This window comes from Triplophysa rosa, linkage group LG14 (assembly GCF_024868665.1).
Source record: "Triplophysa rosa linkage group LG14, Trosa_1v2, whole genome shotgun sequence".
NCBI lineage: Eukaryota > Metazoa > Chordata > Actinopteri > Cypriniformes > Nemacheilidae > Triplophysa > Triplophysa rosa.
This window is the reverse complement of record NC_079903.1, coordinates 8,635,497-8,659,246: the sequence shown is the minus strand read 5'-3', so window position 1 is coordinate 8,659,246 and position 23,750 is coordinate 8,635,497. Positions and strand designations below refer to the sequence as shown.

At 37.5% G+C, this 23,750-nt stretch overlaps 1 protein-coding gene across 1 annotated transcript in view; it reads right to left on the bottom strand.

Annotated features, from left to right (window-relative positions):
* The window catches only part of prkd2 (protein kinase D2), a 35,152-nt gene that overhangs the window by 7,766 nt on the left and 3,636 nt on the right, over positions 1 to 23,750 (bottom strand). Inside the window, exons 2-8 of the mRNA XM_057350371.1 lie at positions 5,302 to 5,440; positions 3,917 to 4,048; positions 3,097 to 3,293; positions 2,533 to 2,716; positions 1,825 to 1,896; positions 1,515 to 1,677; positions 1,162 to 1,273 (exon numbers count right to left, since the gene is read on the bottom strand). Of these exons, the coding sequence (XP_057206354.1) occupies positions 1,162 to 1,273; positions 1,515 to 1,677; positions 1,825 to 1,896; positions 2,533 to 2,716; positions 3,097 to 3,293; positions 3,917 to 4,048; positions 5,302 to 5,440 (999 nt within the window). The remainder of the gene's footprint in view (positions 1 to 1,161; positions 1,274 to 1,514; positions 1,678 to 1,824; positions 1,897 to 2,532; positions 2,717 to 3,096; positions 3,294 to 3,916; positions 4,049 to 5,301; positions 5,441 to 23,750) is intronic.

Sequence of the window (23,750 nt, the reverse complement as noted above, 5' to 3'; positions counted from 1 at the left end):
GGGTGAGAGGTCAAAGGTCAGACAAGGAGTAGGTCAACAAGAAGCTGAAGCCGGGGGTCAGCTTCACCCCAGCAGACAGGAATAGGAAAGCCAAGGGTAAGCAAAGCTGGAGAAAAGACAAGATGAAACGAGACAAGAGAAAAATGAGGATGAACGTTAGAAAGAAGGCTAAAGAGGAGTAAACCGTTACATAGAAATTCAGAAGCTTAACAGGAGGTGAAGAACAGGTCAATAGATCAATGTTGAGAAAATGCCTCAGACAATTTTTCTATTCTTCGTGAAAACACACCTAGAAGCAGCCAATGCTGCGGGTGACATTTAGCGCTATTGATTTCAACAAATCAATGTCCAGTCTAATAGTAGTTGTGTAGGGGACAGTCACAGCAGAATAGATTGTGATTTAAAAGCTGAAGATTTTTGTGATTTTACAGGGCATGAGTGCAGACTGATGCAGAGCACATAAAAAGAATATCAATAATGATGTATTTAAGTCAGCCAGGATAGTGTTGAGCGAAGGCCCCGATACACCTCAAACAAAAAGAACGGGTGTGACGTCATTTCAGGCCAGATTTAGCCAAAATGAAGTTGTTTTTGTGTTTGTTTCAAAAACCTTTCAGCAAGATTCGCACTGGCTGTTCAACACCGGTTAGGGGGACCAGGACAATTGCTTTTATGGGACAGTTCACCCAAAATTACAATTTCGTTCATCATTTACTCACCCCAATGTCATTCCTAACTGACTTTCTTTCTACTGCAGAACACGAAAGAAGATATTTTGAAGAATGTCGATAACCAAACAACATTGGCCCCCATTGACTTCCATTGTATGGACACAAAACCACTGAGACATTTCTCAAAATATCTTCTTCTTGTGTTTTACATAAGAAAGAGTTATATATAGTTTACGCGTTATGTTAGGGTAAATAAATGATGACCGAATTTTTATTTTGGGTGACCTATGCATTTAAATATGATGTAAGAGGTTAGTGTGTCCACCCATGTTATACAAATATTTTTTCTGGTTCCTTTACTGTACATATTCGAACTTTCAAAGCTTAATGTTTGCACAATGTTGCTGATATTCTTCTTTAAACCCCTCAGTGAAACACAAATAAGTACTTTGCTGTGTGAAGGGACAGAGAGGAAGTAATGTTCTTGTACCAATGTATCCTTATTGCTGTAGTGCACCATCCAGCCCTCTTTGATGGCCGTGCTAGAGCGGCGTGTGGTCTGTCTGATGGACTGCACAACTCTCATCAGAGGAATATTAGCACTGGGGAGACATTCAGACAGTAGACAGTCAGCATATGAGATGTTATGAGAAGATTCTCGATTCAGATGTGTAACAGACATAGAGGTACACAAACAGTTTTGGGCATAAATATGCATTGAGAATTTTTATCTTTGGGTGAACTATCCCTTTAACATCTTGATGTGGCTCAATAGCAAAAAAATAGCATTCTTCTTGGTCCAAATAGGCCATCAATGATCTTATTAAAACCTGTCTAACAAACCTCTGGTCTCCACTGGCTCCGTCCTGGCCGCTGTCTGGGGAGAAAGAGCCAGGGATACTGCAAGCTTCATCTGAGTCATCCATCAGAGAGGATTTATCAGGGTCTATATAATCATTACTGTAGTCCATGGACACCTCCGCGTCTGTGCTCGGACTCAACATGTCTGAGATACGGCAGAGAAACAGATGAAGAGGTCACGACAAACACAAGGCGCATATGATAATTACAGGTTTGGATTCTGAGACACAGCAGTGCAAATATTCCAAATGTGTTAAGTATTTTAACCCTGTTTCTCTCGCACTCGCATTACCTCCAAGAGTCTCGCCTAAACAGTCGTTCGGGATCTTGTACGCACATCGCTTGTGGCAGTTGAATTTACAATCTACAAAAAACAATATTGGGAAACGTGTTATTTGCTATTAAATACAGATATATGACAAAGTGTTTGTTGATGTTTTAGTGAAGATACATTTGTACTGGATACTTTAGCGACAAGTGTATGGATGAAAATGTCAAATTTATTATAGGACATGGCAAAAAATCAAAAAATCAAACCCATGTAACAAATAAAAATGGCACATTCAACATGTTCGAATTTTACATACATTCTAAATCATAAACATCCTACAAGCATCTTCTAGATGTCTATATGACATCTGACAGCACGTTGCAGATGAGCCAACAATAAAAATACGTCTCGCAGACTTCAAATAGACGTCTCCCAGATGTATGAGTGCTATTACAGTATACAGTACATACTATTTTCATTTGGATTGAGACTTGTTCTTAAAAAAAGCAATTTGCAAAAATGGCCGAAAACATTAAATTGGTATTGGGTTATGGGGTTTGCACTTGGTTTGACATTTTGATTTCTTTTATTAAAAACTACACGTGCATGTATTTTTAAGGGCCACTGTTTGCTGTTTACCACCGTTATGCATGCAAATGATTTCATAACCCAATCTACTCCCTAGTTTCAAATTCTAAAGTCAAGAGTTTTTAGGAAATGTAATCAGACCTTTGCACTGGAGCCCCTGGCGGAACAGACCCCTCAACAGTCTCTTGCAGTACTGGCAGACGGTGGGCCGAGTGTACGAATGAACGGCAAATGTGTGCGGGACCTTCACTTTAGACATGAGGATCTTGTCCAGGTGGACGGGACGTCCGGTGTAACAGCGCCTGGCATCGCTGGGAGTGCGGGGCTGAACACAAAGCAACATGGATGTAAACTCATTTTTTTTATTTAACATGTTAGATTATGGAAATAAATGAGTTGTGGGTGACTTGGCATTATATCAGCATTTGAGTCTATTAGTCTATTAATACGCTATTATATCCATAAACATTAAACAGACCAGGGGGTTCAACAGACCTAAAATGTTGATGACTCATCCTGCACTAAAGCCAACTGGCTATTGGCTGTTAAGAAAGGTGGGTATGCCAACCAAAATTTAGCATGCGTAACCCAAATCTTTAATATAACACAAGTCAACACAAGACACAACAACTGGTATATTGTGTTATTCGGGGTTAAACGGCATGAATAAATACTTGAGAGTAAGACTGTTGGCATGCTGTTTACCATATGGGTGTGTGATCGGATGAGACTGGTGTCCTCAGACGTCACACTGCTGTTTAGGCTGCTGAGGGACTCTGTGGTTGACAGGCGCAGAGATTGACTGCTGGTGAGGGACGTGGTTGACAGGCGACGCTTCCTCACCCCGCTGCAGTTATTGGGAATACTATAGGCACAGCGTTTGTGGTAATTAAGCCCACAGCCTGCGCAGGGGAAAAAATAAAAAAATGTCATGTCCCCTTATTACACCCAAACCTTGTGTGTGTTGCCAGATCCACTTACAAGCAGCTTTGGGTTTGTTTTTTCATCAGTTAATCATAGATAGTTACTAATACGTAAGTAAGATGTGAATATGGGAAATCGCAATGTCTTGTTGTGGTTTTGGGGGGCCTTGACTTGGCTTTTTAGCTTGACAGTGCTTGCTGCTGTAAAATATGAACTTCCAACATGTTGTCAAATATCCCCACCTACTGTTCAAGCCACACTCTACATGCATGTTTCTCTCAGAGAGAGAGTGAGAGATTTATTCATCGATAGTCATAAATGCAAGGCATATTTATGATATTCCTGAAAACTTATTTTCCTTGCAATAACATCCAATTTGGCCTTGTTAAACATATGTTTTGTGCAATAATGAATAATAACAATGAAATCAAATCCATAAAGACTTTCTATAAATTGCTTATTTAAGCAAATTGTGCTGAGGGGAGTTGTTTATTTTGGCCTTGCTTTGTGAAACCAGGTTGCTTGTTTTTGCTATTACGGTAAATGTAACAAACGTTTGAATTAAACATTCAGAGATGAGAGGGCTGACTTCTGTCCTCACCATCGCATTTGAGCCCTTGACGCACCAGACCGAAGAGCATCTCGCCACAGTGATCGCAGAAGGCCGGCGCGCGGTAGGAGTGCACGTTCAGCGCATGCGGGCGGATCTGAAAATCTTCAAATGTGGCAGCAGCTGCAACATAAACAAAGGGAGAGAGAGATAAGAGAGAATACAGATCACTAATAGCTCAAATTTACATAAGCCAGATCAATGGCAATTCCACAAAATATTTCCACAACAATTACTGTAGGACAGATGTCTTGAAATGGATTTAGAATTCGGCTGTATCTGTGAACACCAAACCTGATCTCATGGGAAAATGTTATTTTATGAGGCGGTGATTTTGTATAAAAATCTGTAAAATGTGAATCAAAGTTATAGTTTACTAAAACTTAAATTAAAATAATTAAATCATTTCTGGTAAATGAAATAAAATCCAACAACTGTCTACATTTTATTTTACAAACTTAAAATATACCTAAATTAGAAATGCCTCAGCAATAAACGGAAATTAGTTTAAGCTGAGGCATTAAAAATATTAACTGAAAATATAGCCCATAACTAAATTAAAACGAAAACTTAAAACTTCAATAAAATGAAATAAATAAGCTTATACAGTATAGCGACATAAAAAATAAACAAATAAGTAGTACAATTATGTAAACTAAAGATCTTAAAACAAAAGCCAATTCAAAATATGAATAAAACTGAACACAAAACAGAAAACAAAATGCATATCATTAGAAAAAAGCTTGCAAGCATGAAGGTCCACCCCTAAACATAAAAGTCACTGGGAGGAAAGCAGATTGTCTAAACATTCATACAGCTAGCCACCAATTGCTAAAGCATAAAATAATTATAGCCATGAGATTGTGTTGGAAGAGTCTGGAATTATAGATTATACGCAAATAGTCACATATGTGACCCTGGACAACAAAACCAGTCTTATGGGTCAATTTTTCGAAATTGAGATTTTTACATAATGTGAAAGCTGGATAAGTCAACTTTCTGTAGATATATGAGTTGTTAGAATAGGACAATATCTGGCTGAGATACAATCGTTTAAAACTGAGGAATCTGAGAGCGCAAAAAAATCAAAATATTGAGAAAATTGCCTTTGAAGTTGTTAATCAGGGGCACTGTGGCAGACCATCCACTCACAAAAATAAAGTTTTTATATATTTAAGGAAGGAAATGTACAAAATATCTTCATGGAACATGATCTTTACTTAATATCCTAATGATTTTTGGCATAAAAGAAAAATCGATAATTTTGACCCACACAATGTATTTTTGTCTTTTACTAAAAATGTTCCCGTGCTACTTAAGACTGGTTTTGTGATCCAGGGTCACATATGGTGCTAATCGACTACTGAATGACTCACCGGACAAAACAACCTCCACCAGATCGCCCTCCTGGATGTCGGACACTGCCTTCACCAGCTGCAGGATGTTATTGCTGCTGACATCGTGCTTGAAGAGGAGGATCTTGTCATATATCCCATAAAAGCCACATTCAGGAAACTGCACAAAACAAAGCAGAGAGAGACGGAGATTAGATTCATTTGTAGCTCATACACACATTCTCTGGTCCCTTACAGTATCTACTACAATGTTTCACTTTTTCTGTAGTTAACGCCTTCACCACATTACAACAGCTCATCGCAACCACAGCATCCTTCATAGATGTTTGGCTGGTAGATCAATATGGAAAATCCAGTTTAGAAGTGAGCTCCTGCTACAGGGGATGTTTATCATGTTATTGAAGAGATATATTTGCTAGAGGTCCTGATGGTGTACAGATGGTCGATCTACCACAGGTGTAGCCACCAGGGATCTCCTCTCACGTTTGTGCAAGTGTTGCATGCTGGGGGGTGTTGGTTCTTTGCTTCTACCAGCTGCATTTTGAAGATTTCCTGTTGTTGCCGAGAAGCGCCTTCGATTTTTGTAGGTCTGATGTGTCAAGAGCTGCTTTGCGAATTTAGATGTTTTCGTTTACGCTATGAGGTCGAAAAACAGAATTTCAGTTGTACTTTATTTTACAATACGTGCAATTACATGTAATTAAAGGGATAGTCACCCAAAAATATAAATTCAGCCATTTATTCAACCTAATGTCGTTCATATATGTATATGTATATATACATATACCTGTATATGACTCTTTCTTCAGTGAAACACGAACGATATATTGAGAAATGTCTCAGTGGTTTTGTGTTCATACAGTGGAAGTCAATGAGTGTCTAACGTTGTTTGGTTACCGACATTCTTAAAAATATCTTCTTTTGTGTACTGAAGAAGAAAGAGAGTCATACAGGTTTGGAATGACATGAGGGTGAGTAAATGAAAGAATTTTAATATGGGTTAGGGTCAGGATTAGAGCTGGTATAGTAAATATACGGTTAGTACACTGTGTTACGTCCGTGTGCTGCTCTGTTTGTTTTCTCCATTTCTCTCTCTACTTTCGCTTTCACAGATGCCGCCATTAGTCCACGGACATACCAGTTCCCGCCCCTTTCGTGTGACTTCATCGCCATTTTGTTATTTGGATTGTTGTATCCATACCTTGTTTAAACCCTGTCGTATATGCATGTGCCCTGTGTATACTTGGAGAGAAGTGGGCAGGTAAGGATGTCACGTGACGTACATTTCGCAACACGTACACCATATTTATTGTATTAGCTCCAGTGTTGCCAACTTGGGGACTTTGTCGCTAGATTTAGCGACTTTTCAGACCCCTTTGGCGACTTATTTTTCAAAAAGCGACTAGCGACAAATCTAGCTACTTTCTGAATTTACGTTCCTCTACCCCTAACCATCTGGGATGTAACACACTGTAAAAAAATGGTAAATTTACTGTGATTTACCAAATTTGTAAAAAGAAAATTGGTAAATATGTCAAATTACAGAAATAGACAAAAATTTTACAAGGTGGGTGTAAAATAACATGAAGACATGTTTTTTTCTGGCACCCCAGCTGGAATATTACCATTTTTATGCATATTTTTTAGTGTATATATTAAGGACATCATATGTACAGAACAGGACTGTAAAATAAAGTGCCACAGATTTTACTTCATCTTTTTAAAGTTCAATGTAGTAATATAAGCAAAAAAACGTATATTCACAAAAAACTTATCTCCCCAAATAGAGAAAGTGTAAGATTGACGCTGTGTCAAATAGCAATTCAAGTCGCATAAAGTGTAAAGTCTGTATAGCGTGGCCTGGGAGACCGGTGTTCTAGTCCCACTGAAAACCATCTTTAACCTTTTTTATTACTTTACAGATCATAAAGGCATTTGTTTTCAATAAAATTGATTTAAGACTTAAAATTATTTTTTATTCATAAACTTTAGGTTTAGGGTAAGGTTAGGGGTAGGTAAGTTTCAATAAGTTGCCATCATAATTTTTATAAATATAATGATTTACTGTCTGTTATTATTGCATAATGTTTAATGCACAACAATACTGAGGTGCAAATAGTAACGTTATCTGCCACTATTTATAAGTAAAAAGCATCTAACTACTATTTCTACTTAATCCAAAGAAAATAGGCCCTACAGCAATTTTTGGTTAGTGTAAATAGCATATCGCTAAGAAATGCTGCTATTTTCACTTAGTGTAAACCAGAACTTACTACTATTTTCACTTAGTGTAAACCAGAACTTACTACTATTTTCACTTAGTGTAAACCAGAACTTACTACTATTTTCACTTAGTGTAAACCAGAACTTACTACTATTTTCACTTAGTGTAAATAGCTGCTGCCTTTATTAAAACTAATCTTCTACAGTAATTATTCTAAACGTATGCGACTTTAAAAAATAAATAGTCGCTTTCAATAATGTGCAAAACAGTTTCACAACCATACTATATGCAGGCATTCCACAAGCAAAACTATTTCACTTCCGAAGCTTTTTGATAATCTGTCCTGTAGACCAGCAGAAGACACCGAAACAGCTTTTGTGATTGAGAGTTGCAGGGGGATTCCAACTGGGTTACGCAAATCCCATTAGCTTCAGAGGCGGTGTGGTGGATTCAGCTGACTGCTTTTCATCTTGAGCTGACAGCGGTGACCGTGCCGGCATACTGTAAACATCATATCCGGTCGGGTGTGATATCGAGCACTTCTGCATTACTATCATCATATGCCTGTAGCTCACAGCTCTAGAGAAGACAACCCACCCGAAGTAAATATGAAGTGAGAAAGCTGGGTATGGCTCAATAGCATGAAGAAGGTGCATGGTTACATGTATAAAGGATGAAAGAACAACACGTATGAAAAAAGATACAGTATACCACCCACCCCCTGTCCAACGGGTCAAAAGAGTGTGGGACACAAACAAGATAATGTCAGTCAAATGCATACAGGCTTATCAGCGGAGGTGATCTCCTGAATAGTTTATAGACCTCCATTCAGCACATGTCATACAACTCAGTGAGTTGTACAGCCATCACAACAGCAGTGAACTAAACCTGACTCTTGGCTCATGTGTCGTTGGCACTGATGAAATATAGTGGGATTTTCCACTGAGAAACAAGGAATCATGGGTGATATTTCAGTACGGCACAAAAACACTCTCTGACATTCTTGAATGCATTCATCTGTAGTTAATCCTGTTTATGAGTGAAATCGCAGTTAATGGTTCAACCTGGCTTCACATTTAAGTTGTGGAGTCTTTTTATTCATGGGTTTTGGTGGGAGACAGGGGTTTTCCGTTCATGGCAGGGGCATAGCTACATGGTGGCCATGCATGGGTGGCCACGGCTACCCCTGAATGATGGATGGCCACCTATCTGGCCACCTCTGTTGTGCGAAGCAGTTTTAATACTGTGTGTGTGTCGGAGTTTATACGGAGTGCTGCGCAGATCATTTAGCGTATGCACTGAAAGTAACGTGAGAACATTACTCTCGCGTTAATATGATGTCATACGCTGACGCACTGACGCAAACAATCGGAGCGCTATAGCTGAACAGCTGCCTGCTTCGTGACTGTGAACTGTCTGTGTACCATGGAAGTTCATCGTGAGCTGAAGGATCAGGTCAGTAATATCAGTCTTGTTTAACTGGATTTCATTCATTAATTACATTTTCGCGAAAGTTTATGTTGGGGTATACTGCAATGTTTATTTTCTATAAAAAATGCTAACTTACTGCAAATGATAGCTAGCAAATTAATGTTAGCACATGAAAGCACAAATTAATATTGCAAATAAATTGTTTAGTTTATGTTCTTTGTGTATGTTTTTGACCAGCAAACTATGTGTAATGAAGAATTGGTAAGGGTTGAAGAATTGTAAGGATTTTTTGGTCACCCTAATAAAATCACTGGGTCTTACCTGGCCACCTCTAAAAAAAAGTTCTGGCTATGCCCCTGGTTCATGGACATGGTAATGGAGAACACAAAGTTGGGTGGGATATCATGTTGATGTTGTGATATGAGCAGGGGTGTGAGAAAGCTAAACCCAGACATGACAGCAGAGATCTTCAAAGCTGCCAGCAGCTGCAGAACACAGGAGAGACGAAGATGAGATGAAGAAAGAGAAAAAGATACAGACCTTGGAGACCTTGATAGTTTGACAAACTTGAGCACGCTTTGAGATATTGTTGAGATATCTTTTGAAAATGTTTAGGAGAAACACCTGAGAGTACTATATTTTTTCAGGAGAAAAATCTGAGACACTGCAATTTCTGAATTTTATAGTATTTTGTCTTGTTTTTCAGTATAAATATCAAATCATTCTTCAATCAAGACACGTTTAAAAAGCATATTCTAAGATGACCAAAGATTTAAGTTGTGCTTTCTGAAAAGAGAGTTTATGCTTAAAAAAAACGTATTTCTTTAAACTTAATACAGTATTATTTTCCTTACCTCACTGGCATATATTTGTCTATTTTGATATTTTTTTCAGAAAACAAGATTCTGTCTTGAATTCCAAATCTGTATCAATTTCTTTATTCTGATGAACACAAAGAAAGATATTTGGGAAAATGTTAGCAACTGAGATTTCTGGGGCATTTTTGAGTACCATTTTTTATTTTTTTTACTATGGTATGGTATCCCACAGAACAAAGAAATTGGTACAGGTTTGGGACAGAATTTTCATTTTTATCCCTGGAGTATCCATTTAATATCTTTTCTTCTCAAGTTAATTTATTTAATTTAAAAAATGTTAAGATGTTTGTACAGGAAAAAAAATAAGTAAAAACGCGTTTGTTTACAGTGTAAGTATAGCAATTCTCAAACTGTTCTCTGTTTAGATTTGTGATTTTGACTATGAGAAGAATTGCTGTACTGAACTGCATGCTCCATAAACAAAACAACGCCTCTTTTCCACCCACTTCCTGTTTTTATATTTTCGGAACCATCTAAGGATTCCCATGTGTACCTTACAGAACACATCTGGTTAACCTCCACCTCACTTAGAGGAGGAGAGGAACCCGGGCCTGTGACTTCCGCCCGAAATACTCCGTCCCTCTCTCTCAAGTGTCCAGAAGAAAGTCAACAACCCTTCATCTTGACTACAGTCGTTCTACAGGCTTGAGGCTCTGCCAAAGAACACAGTCCACACCCGGCCTGCTACCGCAACTACTGAACAGCATTTAAACACACACAACAGCAGCTTGCGACCGCAAGACAACAGACAGAACAGTCTTTCAAAATGGTTTAAAGGTCCAGTGTGTAATGTTTGGTAAGGCTTTAGATTACGGCCCACAATGTACCACATAATTAAACGGTATTTACAGCGTAACTACTTGTAACAACAAAGTACCTCTTTCAGTACATATCTGTAGGTAAAGAAGAACAATATGTAAAGTTGGTGGAATAAAGGGTAAGAAAAAATATTTATGAGGGTACTGTATGCATGTACTGCAAATCAAACTGCTCTTGAAATACTTGATTATAGTCTCGAAATATCAACATTGATTTTGCACATTTTACACATTAAAACTCATCAAACGAACTCATAATAACTCATAATAAAAATAAACTCTTTGTCACCAACAATCCTAAAATCAATCAAATAAAAATTAATCCTAAAGTCACACCTCTGTTAAATTTCCAGTTGACAGTCTGCGTGTTTCATTCGTGCTGTTTTGCTTGCGCATCCTTTCCCCTTATTTCATGTTTGCTATAATACTCAAATAAAAACCCCGTACTTAATTAATAACCACAGTAGCTTATTTATGGGCACATTGTGATTACAAAAATGTAGTGTATGTTCACGCTAAGATTGTTGTATAGCATACTGCAGGTCACGTTATATTAAAATAGTTACCCCTTAGTTTTAAAATACTTACAGTATAAATATTTATTCCCCAAACTTTGCATATTGTTCCCCGTTACCTACAGATATGTACTGTAGAGGTACATTATTCTTACAATTAGTTACTCTGTAAATTCTATTTAGTTATGCGGTACATTGCAGGCCGTAATCTAAAGCGGTACCTAATTTTTTAGAGGATCTGACAGAAATGCAATTTCTTTACAAAAAAACAATTTATTGTTTTTTCAACATCCAAAAACAATAAACTATGTCTTCAGAGGTGTATAAAGACCTTACACGATGAAGCGTTAAGTTTTTATTATCTTAGAATGAGCTATTTCTATCTACATACACCATGGGTCCCCTTACATGGAATTCACCATGTTGTTTCTACAGTGGCCCTAAACGGACAAACTGCTCTACAGAGTGTGTTTCGTAAATATTTTATCTCCTTCAGCAAAGAAGCGAAAACGTGACGACATCTTTGTCCTGTGTCAGCCTCCGTAGTGCTTCAAAAGGGAGGGGGAGGGGTGGAGTGAGTCGTTGGTTGCAATTCGCAATCTCTAGATGCCGCTAAATTTCATTCTCTGGATACAAGGTGCTTGCTAAAGTCTAATCACAGCCAAAACATTAGGAACAGGTCAGAAAAATGTACACTGAAGTGTTTCAAATACACGGTGTCTCCATTAGAGGTTGATGAGTTAAACCGACAAACCTGTCCTTAAGGCATGCATAAAAACAGAACAAACGTTTGGTGGTTGCTTGTTGTGTTGGTTATTCACTTCCTGTCTAAAAAAGGTTCTTTGCATGAATAAACCGGGAAAAGCACCTGACTTTATGCAGATGGTCAAAAGTCTATATTTGGTTTATACTGTAACTAATTGACTAAAAGCTGTTTTAGTGAGCACCAGTTCAGGCAGTGGTTATCTATTTTACCAGTCAAACATGACACCAATGAAAAGTTACTCAGTATTATCATCATCAACATCCAAAAACAATTTACTTCCAAATAAGATGATTCACAATTGTCAGCATATTGAAATACACTAGACATAAATATTCTGTTAAAGCTTGGCTCTGTCTACTTGCTAACCCAATGCTCATTTTAACTATCAACTAAAATGGTTGCAAAAAATAACTTTTGTATAGAACACAGGTCAACTGTCTGCCACGTATCGGTGGGTTACATATGCATCTTAATTTGTTCATATGCATGTTTGCACAGGGGTTAGACAATGGACCCCGATGCAATCATATCTGCCATTCCATGGGCTGCGCTTGGAGACAGCCCTGGGTTTCTAAGGGTGCTTTGTGTTGACTAGGATTGTGTTTCCCACATGGTCTCAGGCGGCTGCGTCCATTGTGCCTCTGATGAATTATGAAAGCCTTGCCCCTTATTTCTTTCCTCATCTCTTTTCAAGCCCCGTCCATTTCACACGGCGACCTGAACTCATTTATTCGAGCATTTCCAAGAACTTAACAAAACCGATAGAATTTAAAGTTCGCACAAATGTAGCTTAATGTGGTGATGGGAGGAAAGCGTGAACTCACATGATCCATCTCTCCATTGCCGTGATGAATTTCCCAAACTTATTTGTCCAGATATCCCACCTGTTCTTGGTTTCCCCCCAGAATGTCAACATGACCATATCTTACCAGAATTCAAGTTCGCAATCATTAGAGCAAACAGAACTACGTCTACTATGGCAATATCTGGCCACACGGTCGCTAGCCCCATGAATGTGGTTTTAAACAACACAGTGAAAGACTACATAAACACAGCTCACACACCGGTCAGGACTCTGACCCTGTCTTTTCTGCAGACATCAGCAGGTTGACACGAAATATCATGCTATGAATAGCCAATTTCCCCTTTGTTTCCATGTAATATGGCAGCGCTCCGGACTGACTGAAAGTAATAAACTAGAGTGACATTTATTTGCACTTCCAGGTGTGGACTGTCAGTTCCTTCCTTACAGTATATTAACTGTCAAGTGTAAATAAATCCCTGGAGCTCTTCTGGAGGATTCTTCTCATAAAATACCTAGCACTGGATAAAGCACACAGCTGATCCCACCTCATGACTAACTTGTCAATATCTTCAAAAAAGTGTGAAGCTATGAGTGACAAAAATGAAAAAGATATATCTGGACATTTTCATGTGATACATACAGATGTGCAATATGATGGACTGGTTACATTGATACTAAAATGCTCCTGGTAGCAATCAAAAATGAAAGTGGTGTAAATATTGCAAATATTTTTTGGTAAAGGAACAGTTCACTCAAAAAATAAATGGCTCGTGCGTTGAGCCTCCATTTTGAATGAGAACAATGATAAACCAAACGTGACTAAATAAGCTCAAAATGTTAATAGTTTTTGATCGCAAATGTTTAATTTTGTGCCATAAGACCCTGGACATGTAACCTTGGAGTCGTTTGTATTACTTTTATGATGGATGTACTTTCGGAGCAACAAAAATTGTATCCATTGCCATTATCAAGCTGGGAAGAGCCAGGATATTATTCAGTATAACTCCAATTGTGAGTTAGGCCTAACAATTACCACTAATAAGTTGTTGGTGTTGGTTTTTATTGTAATGGTTTGTGATTGTACTCTAATATCACAGGTGGATGTGACATGCTTTCAAAGCTAGCATGCTATTGCTAGCTGCTACAAAACCACTTGCCTAGCTATAACGCTAAGCTAATGCCAGCAGTCTATTATAAATCTAGCAACTATATATAAAAAGGTACGGAATTATTACCTTATTAATGTACTACAATACTTCAGGAGAGGCTAGTGAGATACTGAGTTTGTTTTTAATTGACAAACAGAAACAGACAGATTTAGCTCACTTCCGTGGACGAAGTTGTCTTCAAAGCATAGATAAGGATGCACACACGTGACGTACATTCATCTACAAACCCCTTTAATCTCTTTGTGGCTTTCTACTGTACTATAGTCATGGTCACGTGATGGCTGGTTGACTGGTTGAATTCTTCCCAGAGTAGTTTTAGAATTAATGGTTGCAACACTTTCACCTACTTCACTCTGTTATTATTCCCCTACATCCTTACTAAACAAACTCTTTAATAATGAAACAAGAAGTCACTTTTTCCTTAGATTACCCTTTGTGTGCTATCCAAACATCAACTAATTGTAATGGAAATGCCCATTGAACACTCAAAGACCTGCTTCATGGAAAATGGGCAACCAGTGAGGCCACTTTCAAGCGTGCCATGCGGGAAGGATTAAAGAAGCTATTGTGCAATTTTATTTTTTTACTGTGTGAAAATGATTCACATGAACATCATTATGCATTTGATAGACACTTTTATCCAATGGAACTACAGTGAATTTAATGTACTGTACAGTTTTATCATTTTGTTCCATCTCTAGGAATCAGAACCACGACTTTGTGACTTTGTGATTACGAAGTGCAACACTACCAGTTGAACTAACTGGGTAAGCTACAGGGGTCCTGTATTCCATTAACGATAAAATGCAATAATTTCTGTTTAATAACAAATGAAAGGTAAGAAAAAGGGTAGATAAGAAAAATGGGATGGTCTAAAAGAAGATTAAACTGCCTGACAGCTAATGAATCTGAAACAAAAAATAGCAGCGAAGTGCAAAACACAAGCATCATCACCACGACTTCCTTTCGTGTATTTAGTCTTGTGCATAAATAGTGTCACATACACAGCGTATGTGGTTTTCTATTGCTAGCGCTGGTGCTTTATTTGAAATTAAATTAGACTGGCTTACAAGGCCATAAATAAAACGTCGAAGTCACAAACTTACCCACGTTCACATGGTGAAAAGACACAGCGCTCTGAGATGATGTTCCTTTTCAAGGGTGCGTTTAAGCTATTTAATAATTTAAAGAAAAACGATAACTATTCAATATATCCTTCTGCTTACCCCAAAACAAATACATCTCTATAAATAGTAAAGCTACAGCCTTTTAATAGCTGCTGGTCACTGTGCATACAGTGTATTTTGTTACACTTCCATAATTGATTGTGTAGTCATAAAAGAGAAAATCATACCAGGAGACTGTTTATATCACCTATTCATGTGGCAATTTACCCGCTACAGTCGCTATTTGCACAGCAGCAATTTTATTACTACAACCGACCAATAAAAAACAAATAAACGACGAGGTAGGTGTAATCGTATTTGATCTCGCTCATTTTAGCAACATTTATACCACAGATTAGTTTTTCTTTCAGGTGCAACGTACAATCCGAAGCCACTGTCACATCTGGAAATGAATGAATCATAAGCAACATAGAGGACAGCTTAAATGCCCAGTCATGTTGTAGTATGTCATTGTATAATTTCTTTTATTTACACAATAATCAATAACTACAAATTAAACTAGCCATCCCATACTGAATGACAGCTAAATTTGCGAACCTGTTTTTTTTTGTACATGTAAAATAAAATGTAGGCTATTCAACTTTAATATTTAACCGAACAAATTTTGCAAGAAAATAACTAAAACACATCACGGGTTTAAAGTGTGTTGGTTACAAATTTTGGCAAAATACAGTATATAGGCAATTATATGCAAATGTCTTTATTAAAAAATTACCATAAAAAAGTTTTTACCAAAGGTTTTCACCAAACTTATGGCACAGATGTCAACATTTGGTGGTTCAAATACATGTGGAGTCTCTCTTTCAGTTTAAGCATTTTTTTTTTTTTGGTGTGTGTGCATGATTTTCCATCGTTGGGTAAGTTCCATTTTGTTACATCCATACAAATTCCTCATAAATGAAGACATGACAATTAAAATAAAGTAACTATTTTATATTCTATAAAGAGGCATCCATTTGTTTGGTATTGTTGCTTCTGGTTTGTACATTTAAATTCACAAAAGTCTCAAAAACTGTCCTTTTCTTTGTCACATCCATAACTCATGTTTATTTCCCTTTTTAAAATAGAAAACTCGTGCACAGACTGTTTCGACTCTTTCATCAAAGATTTATTAAAATATAAACAGATGGTTTAGTATATTGGTAACAAATACATTTTCGGAGCGTTTATGTCACATCCGTGATGCGAAATGTCACATCCACAACGCTAAAATTGCCCATATGGTGTAGGGTGTAATCTGTTTTTGTGACATTTAAAGTGAACTTTGTCATAATGCCTGAACTAAGAAAGCTGAGTAATGTGTGTTTCTGGTGAAAGAGAAGTCTACTCATTGAGGCTTTGAGCTGTTGTATAAAGCAAGAGGAGATTATTGCATGAAGACGATAAAACCAAACAAATGTCAGGAACAATGCTCGACTGTTTTCAACATAGAAGTTTCCAATCAGAAGCTAATACACTTACCATTCCACAGAGAGGAGAATTTCAACACAGTTCTTTCATCTCATACGCATTTGTTCCACTGTAAGCTTAAAATATGAACCCAAGACAGAAACTAGACTGTGGCTGCCTGTTTGTAAGGAATTAGAGGTCAGGCATGCAAATGTTTATAAAGACTTACAAACAGTACTGACAGTGTCAAATGCACATTTTAATAGACTTGAGCATGAAACAAATCCATTGAACACCATTCTTGACTTCCACTGTCATAACTAAACATATTTAAGGGGCCTAAAAAATAATTTCCCAGGGTTCTTGGCAGACACTCACGTTGAATGAACTGCTGCCATGGCAATTACGACGTAAAGACGTCAACGTGCCACACTCATTAGCACCTGACAACCGTTTGTCCCAGAGCGGGAATTTCACAGGCCTTTGTGTTTCTGCGTGATGGAACAAATTCTTTCAGTGTGTTGACTATTTTTGCAGCGCGTGATGTCATCGTTCTGCAAGCTGAGAGACATAACAGAAATGCCAACAGTTTTTTGTCCCTGAGGCATGACCTAACAACCTGTGTGACAGGGGTGAATGAAGAATTCCCCGTCAGTAGTTTACACTGTGCAGTAATGATGTCAGTAGATGATTCACATCAAATACAACATTGACATCATACGCTCTGTACAATAGGCTGAAAGACAAAAGGGAAGTATTATGTCCGGTTTTATTCTTTTACGCATTCTTTTAGTCCCCCACCCTGTTCGTCTTGTGCACTATAATCCCTGCATGGGACTTTAAAATGTGAGAAGCTAAAGAAGTTCAGTGTTATGTGAATTAAAATCTAAAGACTCGGCCTGGCCAATGAGACATCGGTATACTATTTGACAACAGAATGACAGATTTAACCATCTGAAGTCAAAATTAAGGTTTTTATATTGTACTTGCTGACAAAACAAACAAACAACAGATGTATGCAATACATAACTGCAGTCTCTATTATTAAGAAAATATTGTACGCATCTCCAATGAAACGCTCTCTAAAATAACCATCTTAATATTCCATCTGCAACCAACACAATCGCATGGCAATTTGTAACGATTTCACAGAATATCTATTTCGTATGAATTTTTTTATTTTGTACAATCGACATTTACAACAGTGATGTTAAGGTTTAGAGCTGGGACTTCATTATTTCTTTTTCTAATAATCTTATGTTTTTATAATTCAAATTGAACAAATGTATTAGACAATTTTAATTGAAAAATGAATTAGCCACCTCGTAATAAACTAGCAAAAACTAGTATGTTATCATGGACTAAAAATGAAAAAGTTTTCTAAAAGGTTTGCATGACAATGTTGTCAAAACGATCCCCACTGATTTGCAAACTAGGGCTGTTAAATGATTAATCGCATCTAGAATCAAAGTTTGTGTTTACATAATATATGTCTGTGCACTGTGCATATTAATTTTGTATTTATAAACACATACACATACATGTAAGCATTTATGAAAAACATAAAACAAATAAATGTTTATATACTGTATATTTAAATATACAGTATATTAATTATAAATATATACACGCAGATATTTCCTAAATATATATTATTTACACATGCAAACATATATTATTTTACAAACGTTTTCTGGATGCGAATAATCACGATGAATCATTTAACAGCCCTAATGCAAACACAACTGAAAACTCTGCATTATGCTGTCATGCGTGCCAGGCCAGTAGTTACTTTGTAAAGAAACACATAATGAAGTCACCATCATGTTTTCACATATTCGTGCTTTTTTAGTTTACACAGAGACTAGCATTGTATCCAAAATCTTGCACCCGTTTTCAAAAGTTTGTATATTCAGGCCCCCAAAATGCTGTTGTAATCTACAGTAAGTGAATAGCTAAAATGCATAAAAAGTTTTCAATTTTTAATGGAAAACAGTGTTGTGTAAACGACCCCTCAAAGGTTGTTGGGTAAAGAAAACGTTAAGATTATTCATACATTCCACCAACTTTCCATAGAAAATATATCAACACAGACAAGAAAATTGCATTTCCAAGCAACGATATTACGTTTCAACTGCAAGAATAAGCACTAAGCAAAACCACAGCTGATCACCTATGTCCAACTTATCTTTTATCCCTTTGTCCATTATCCATTTTGAAAAAACAACAAGGCCACATCAAAGTGACTAATTTCAACGTTAGATTCCATGAAAACAATGAGCAGAAAAGTCACGGCAAAACTGGAATAAAGCTCACAAATGATTTCTAAAGAACTGGTTAGATTCATTCACTTTCACAATATCACCGGATTCACTTTATAGAGTTCTCAGACCTTCTCGCATGCTCAAGTTAACAGGACAAGGAAAACAATAGCATCAACGACACACACAGTTGGATCACCCCACCCTCCAGCTTTGCTCCCAAACGTCAGGAAGCCTGTCAGACTCTGTAAACTACAGTGATGCTTCTGTAGATTATCCGGGTTAAGAGCCTGACTTCCTGTTTGTGTCCACCCCGAGTTCAGAGCGGCGAGGGAAAAGCTTGTGGAGGAAAGTCTGTTTCTTTGTCTAATGCTCTTGCGTCAGCGGCGTGCAATCGCACGTATATTGTATGTGTATGGCTTTCTCCTGAGTCACGAGCAGATATGTGAAGCAAAGGTGAAGGTCTGTGTCATGGAAAACACTGCAAAGGCTAAATTTACATTCCACACATGGTGGGACATGTTACATAGGGCACAAAAGACTGGAAGATTGCAACAATACCAAACAACAACTGACATACTTCTGCTTTTTAACAATTATAAAATAAAATGCTTAACGCTATACAACCTTTGCTGTGCTAAAATATACATTATTATGTAATTACTTATTTTCTTTGATTATTGTTACATTTGTTTTTTCTTGGTCTCACTGTAACCCAAATATTTGTTCAAGTTATTTCAAACCATTTTATTAGCCATGAATTTTGCATGAGAAAAGTCTGAAATGTGTATAGAAACCGTCTAACTCCTGAGCTCAGCATGTTGGTTAAGATGCAGAACTTGCGTGCTGTGGTCACACACATGCAAAGATTTCATTGGGCTCTCTGGATTAACTGCGCTTGTGGGAGTTTGTCACACACGAGCTGCCCGGGGCCGAGGCAAGGAACAAAGCAGGCCTTTTTAATTCAAGCGAATGGTAACACGAGAGCCATGGCTGGTAAGCAAGGGGTGGGCGGAGGGGACCCGGTGAGGAGAATTAATGGAGTGTGCGCTGTACCGTACTGAAATGAGCTTTTGTGACTAAGGCGTCAGGGTGATGGGACAGGTAAGCCAATAGGAATGCAACAGCTATCCCAAGGGCCTCCAACCATACAGCCAGTATTTTCAACAGAAAGAGAGAGAGGAGGAGAGATGGAGGTATGAAAGAGAATCTTTTTTTTTGTACTTTTGAGTTAATTTGGACGGTTTTCCGGTCAGACTTTTTAAAAACAAGTAGTCCTTCACGTTTTGTTAAGATGACCAAACTACATTGACCTCCATTGATATCAATTGTATGGACACAAAACCCCTGAGATATTTCTCAAAATATCTTCTTTTGTGTTCCACAGATGGAAGAGTCATATACTGATCTTGATCAACATGAGGGAAAATAAATAATTACTTTTATTTAATTTTTATTTGGAATTTTTATTGTTGGGTAAACTTTCCCTCAAACCTCATTTAATCTGATCTATCAGTATGAACAGAAGAACCACAAATCTGTAAACAAACAGAGATATATGTACCATGGTACGTTCACGTGCCAAATGCCATAGTATATTAAAGAAATGTCCAAAAACAACGATGCTGCTATTAAGAAAGTAAAAATAGATCAGCTGATGCAGATAATTTAAAAATTACAGATATCGGCCGATATAGGCCTATCAGACACGGCAATATATCGGTCTATCACTAAAAAGCATACCATAATACTACATACTTTTTGCTATTTTTCTGTGAAGGACTGAAACACACACACATTTACATTCATTTAGCAGATGCTTTTAACCAAAGCAACTTACAAATGAGAGAACACACACATCTGGAAGCAGATTTCTCCCTGAGATCATGTGTTTTCCGCTGTGGTAACCCACCCATATTTCTTTCTGCAGCAAACCGGCTTGGAGGCAGAAAACACACATAGAAAAACCTCTGTTCTTACGCTTTCACACACACACAAACTGCTCCACCTTCCCCAAATTCGTATGCACACTCCGCCCACACTTAACGTTCACACCACCCCACGAAATAGTCATCTCAAGCACACGCGAGCCACCAATTTGAGCTCTTTTCCCGGCAAAACTAATCTGCTTTGATTTGTGTTACCCTGCGACATCACCTTTTTAGCCAAAAGAAACCCATTTCAAACCACAGTGGGTCTGAAAAGAATAAAATCCTAATAAGATTAATTACATACTGATTTATTCACAGCATGGCTGTAAACGCCACATTTCAAAACCAAACGGGGTGCCAGCTTTGGAATGAAGGACTGTGTGTTTGTACTGAACTGAGCGCTAATATGCCGCTAGCTAGGTGTGACGTTGCTATTGGTCATGTGGCTCTTGTGAGGCGCCTGCCAGTCTGTGCTCAATAGCTGACGTGACCTCAAAAAGCGCAATTTAAGCTTAGCAAACCAAAGTTATAGTTAAAAAAAACAGTAAGATTAACTTAATTTTTTTGAGTAGATTTGCGCAAAATTTCCACACAGTTTTTTTTAAGTAAATTTTACTTAAAAAACTGTGTGCAAAAACTTGACACAAAAATGTAAGTAAAATTTACTTTAAAAAACTGTAAAACTAAATTATGTAAATCCTATAGATGGTTTCATCTTAACAGCATAAACAAACGTTACTTCGCATGCACACTTTTGTGACCCCAACTGAACTTCCGGTACACATTCACAAACAATAGAGTGTCTGTAGATTATTTCTGAAAACAATCAAAAGAAACCGAGAAGAAGCGTTACTTGGCTAAACATGTCTCTCCAATATTTTGAATTTAGACTGCGATACCAAGCTCAACCGCTAGATGAAACGGTCTATAGTTGTTTTTTACAGTGTGGAGGCATTGCAAACATGGCCGCTGAGTGGCACGACTTCAACAGACTTTGCTTAAAAGCAACCACCCAACCCAAACAACAACCGAGAAAACCTAGCAACAGCTTAGCAAAATGCTAAAAACGGCTCAGAATCGCATAGTATGACGACGTACACATACGTCTGTGATCTGTAAACATACACCACAGTTGTTTTGCACACAACACTTTGGGTGAGCCACACTGCCCCGGGTAACAAAAACATATGTGACCTCATAATTGAGCGCCCAAGAATGGGCACACCCCCGCGTCATTTCCCACAAGACAAAAACTAAAGTTTGTCTTTTGTACCGAACCTGTTTGTTTTGTCTTTTTGAACTCACCCAGGGAACCTCAGACATTATAGCATTTTCGTCATCACTCCTACAAAAACGTATTGTGGTCCTGTCAGGTTACAATGATGGTATCAGATGTTAATACCACAGTGATTTGATATATACAATTATTTTTGAGGTATTCAAATGACTGAATATGGCATAGGCCTATTCACATACTGGTGTATTTACACAGTGCACCACAATGTGAATAAATACACCAGAACCAGTTTTAAAAAATTGATTTTTAAAATCATAGCAAATCAAACAAATTTCACTGTAGGTCAAATGAGACAAGTTAGTGTTCATATCTGCAGCCAGTCTTTCTTATGTAAATCTTCAACATTAAGATTAAATGCAAAACTACTCCCCGATCAGCTAGTATGACAATATGCCTAACAAAACGTGTCTTTTCTCACCTCACGTATGTCAATCTCTTCCTGCTGATAGCCGTACACGTGCATGTGTTTGTTTTGCATAGCCAAATAGTGACTAGCGTACATCTGTAAATTAGTCAGGAAATACGGTCCTTCCATGCAAAGACTTTCTGCAGCCATGCAAATGTGCAGGAGTGAAAGACAGTCATACGGTGCAGAACTACCACCCCTCCTTCCCATACAGCAGTCATATTTATCACAAAACAAATGAGTAGTGATTTTAAGCCAGCTGCTGACATTTCCACACGGGTGTCCTGAAAACTCATCAGGACCGGGAAACACCCTCTGATATTTGACCTCTTTAACCTGTAGGGTTTGGAATGGATATAGTTTGTGGTGGAATTGAGATGGCCATGACCTCATTTTGCTGTTGGTCTTAGTCGAGTGCATGTATGTCTTGGTACACAAAAGACAGACTTTATAGAATTTCTGTAACTATGAGTTTCTTTGAATGTTTATTTGCATCTCATTGAAGTGTTACAGAGTGTCACACTTTATATTTGAAATGTCCATCATATGTATTATATGAATGCCCAAACTAATGCCATTGGTTAAGAAATTGTTTCTGTGTAAGGCTAAACAGATTTATGGTTTGACAGCACCACAATGTTTAAACTTCTTTTTTTTATACTTGGAAAATCAATTTACAACTGGCTTATGTGTCGTATCTGCATATTAAAGGGACAGTTCACCCAAAAATAAAAATTCTGTCATCTTTTACTCACTTTTCATTTTGTTCCAAATCTGTATAAATGTCTTTGTTCAGATGAACGAGAAAGATATTTGGAAGAATGCTTTAAACCAAACAGTTTTGGACCACATTGACTACCACAGTAGGGAAAATTACGCTGGTAGTCATAAGTGCCCCGAACTGTTAGCTGTCCTACATTCTCAAAATATCTTCTTTTGTATTCAACAGAACAAAGACATTTATAAAGCAATGTATCCTACTATGGCAGTTAATGGTGACCAAGAACTGTTTGCTTTCCTAAATTCCTCAAAATATATTTTTCTGTGTTCATTAGGACAAAGATATTGTTCAGGTCTGGAACAACTTGATGGTGAGCAAATGATGACAGAATTCTCATTTTTGGGTGAACTGTTCCTTTAAGCTTGGATAAGAGAAAGCATTTCAAATCAAAACAAGTCAAAGTTATGGTTTTACTTGCTCTTTTGTTGTTTAAACTTGCCATATGCACACATTCTGGGTGATACCTCATGTTACTCATCCCCAACCATCCGTTTCATTTTTATCTAGTCACATTTAGACACCTGTTTTGTATAGCTAAAACATTTAAAACTGCACTTAAGTGGAAATCTAGTAACATAGTAATGAGTCTTGCCTAAAACATGGACAGGACTA